The following is a 2,967-nucleotide window of genomic DNA, read 5'->3' as shown; positions in this document are numbered from 1 at the left end:
GTATACCACCTAAACATTGGTTTCTTCCAAAACAAATACAACTACAATAACGTGCAAAATGAAGACCACTCAAATGTTTAATTTTCCTTGTTATCTACACCAAGGAACAATATTGATAAGCTAAAATAGTTTTTCTTTGAGACAGTGGAAAAACAAGTCCAGCGACTATGTTTTCATTGGCGTGCACGTGCATTTACAGAGACGAAGCATATAAAAAAAGTGACAGAGAAAGATTAAAAAATGATGGAATAAACTATTATTATGCAAAGCAAATGATATCCGTTATATAAATACTCAAACGAAATCACACGAAGCTCGCCAAAATACACGAAACTCCTTCTCTACATTCTTCCCACGTTTCTCTCTTCTCAGTGAGAAGAAGATTGAAATAGAAATATAAACAAAAATGGTAGGCGTTTTCCGGCGCTCCCTCTCCTTCCCAAACAAAAATCCGAACCGTCCATCACAAAAACCGCACATATCCCACCACATCAGGTCCATCAGTCTTCCCTGCAGATCCCACCCTCTGATATCCGAGATCAAGGACGAGATCAACGGCCTCAATGCCTGGGCCTCCACTTCCAAAGCCCAACAACAAACTTCCACTACCCTTTCCCACGGCTTGACCCTTCTCAAGGACACCCACGAGACTCTTCAAGAGATCCTCGACCTCCCTCAGACTCTAGAATCCCTCCGAAGCCACCCTCTCTGGCTCCACAACCTTCTAGAAGATTTCCTCCGCTTCGTCGACGCCTACGGAATCTTCCAAACATCCATCATGGCTCTCAAGGAAGAGCACTCCTCCGCTCAGATGGCCATAAGAAAACGCGACGACTCCAAGGTTGTCGCCTACGTAAAAGCTAAGATTAAAATCTCCAAAGAAATTCAAAAAATCGTGTCTGTTCTCCGATGTGTCAGTGTTGCCCAGCACCAACAACATTGCACGCAGCAGGCTCCAACCACCCTCGTGGACGCCGAACTCAGACACGTCATCGCGGATGTTATGTCCGTGACGGTGTCCGTTTCCGTTGCGCTGTTCAACGGGATGGCAGTGTCGTTCGCTTCTCGAAGGTTGTCGTGGGCGCAAATGGTGAAGCTGTCGAGAAAGGGTGGGAGGGTGAAAAAGGATCGTGAAGGCATTGAAGAGCTCCGAGAACGGGATGTGGTGGAAATGGAAAATCTTCGGAATCTGAAGAAGAAGGGTGACGAAGAAGTGAGGTTTGTTTTGAACAAAATGCGCGATTTGGAGGAATGTATTTGCGCCATTGAAAGTGTTACCCAGAAAGTCTTGAGGGCTCTGATGAACTCTCGGGTTGCTCTGCTCAACCTTCTTACCCTTACACAATAGATACTACTCTCTTTTTTTAATTATTCGGATTATTTTTTGAAGAAAATATAACAAACTTCATTCTTTTTAATGTACGTCACGAAAATTAGAAAAATTCCACGCTCTTATTCATTGTAAACACGTGGATGATCGGAACATATTGAATTTAATTAAGCGTTACACAGATTAATTTGTTTCTTGTATCCTAGGCTGTCTCCTTGGACAACCTTTGTCATGTTCGTCAGGATTTAGTAGAAGATAGTTCTGAGTTTTCTCATTTTATAAACAAAAGAAGCCATTTTTTTCGAATTTGTCAAGGCAATCCGTAAAGTTAAATGCCATTGTTCCACCTGCTTTGTGGATTATACCATAATATTTACAAAAAGGAAAAGTTTCTTTATGAAATAAATATTGACCAAAGGTATTGGAGGAGCGCATACTTTAATTAAACCAGGTAGACAATTAACTTATTTTTTCTTTTATTTTCATAATATAATATAATATTTGTAGCATTTCTCTAGTAGACCACTAGAGCAAAGAATCAGACATGGGAGAAAATTTAATTGACCATGTCTTAGGAACTAATTAGTCACATGTTTAACACCCTGGCCACATTATTTAGGAAAAGGAGTACAAGAATAAGATTCCTTTTTAATGGAAGAAAAGAGAAGAGGATATGGGTGATGAGGCATTAGTTAGGCACATGGTGTGTTGAAGGTTCTTAATTGGAAGAGGGCATGGAAGATGATGACAACCCCACTTAATTAGCTAAATGCCTAAATCTGTAAATGATTAAAAAGGTAGCACGTTAAGCCTACCATCACCGTTTCAGAATAATTAGACCACATGCTTTGCCATACACAACTAAACTCGGGTGCTTCTTCTTAATCATCACCATTATTTTCTTTTTACACTTCAGATTTCACATAAATTATTTTTTCCTTTTGTTCTCGAACGGGGTTAGGCCCAGAGAACTATTGAGATTGTTCCTCTCCTTCCTTGGTTGGTCGGTCGGATAACACTTTACTTCCTCTCCAAACAAGCTTCTTCATTTGCTCTACTCGTTCCACCTCTTGGTCTTCTCGTAACCCAAACTCGGATGGTATCTGCAGAAGACGCTCAAGTCAGTTTTAGTCTTCGGTACTCCGTAGTCAGATCATTGTATGATGATGTACCTTATTCTTTGAATATGTGCTATTTATATTGTTATGGTGGGCCTTTCTTATTGGGCCAGATTAGGGAACTTGGGTCATGTTTAAAAATACATTACCTAGCTCTTATTGCTGATTAGCCTCACTAACTCTGCTTAAGCGTAATTGGGTTTATGGTGTCGGTCAACCAAATGGTCGAGGCCCGAACCATGATGTCAATCATACAGACCCTCCCGGTACACTTTGCCCCCAGGCTCGAGGGTGGTTGACCCACAGAGTCTTTGTCCGAAATCGATGTGACGATTGAGTTTCACGAGGTCTGATGTGACGTGGGACGGTGCCTGAACGCGTGACGTGATGTGCATTAATGGGGGGTTTTTTGGCGCCATTTGATGAGGACTGTTGGATCATGGGAGCTCTAACGGTTAAGATGGATGTGACGCTTCGCCTCCTAAACCCCCAACGAGCTACAAATAGTGGTCCCAACAA

At 41.8% G+C, this 2,967-nt stretch overlaps 1 protein-coding gene across 1 annotated transcript; it reads left to right on the top strand.

Moving 5' to 3' along the window:
* The first annotated feature begins 240 nt into the window (after nucleotides 1-240).
* LOC137822991 (uncharacterized) lies at nucleotides 241-1,521 on the top strand. The gene has a single exon (XM_068628055.1). The coding sequence runs from the start codon at nucleotides 407-409 to the stop codon at nucleotides 1,346-1,348; it is 942 nt and encodes a 313-aa protein (XP_068484156.1). The 5' UTR covers nucleotides 241-406; the 3' UTR covers nucleotides 1,349-1,521.
* Nucleotides 1,522-2,967: the final 1,446 nt, after the last annotated feature.

The sequence above is a fragment of the Phaseolus vulgaris genome, chromosome 9 (assembly GCF_000499845.2).
Source record: "Phaseolus vulgaris cultivar G19833 chromosome 9, P. vulgaris v2.0, whole genome shotgun sequence".
Classification (NCBI taxonomy): domain Eukaryota; kingdom Viridiplantae; phylum Streptophyta; class Magnoliopsida; order Fabales; family Fabaceae; genus Phaseolus; species Phaseolus vulgaris.
Note: the sequence above shows the minus strand (reverse complement) of the source record. Positions and strands in the feature narration are given on the sequence as shown.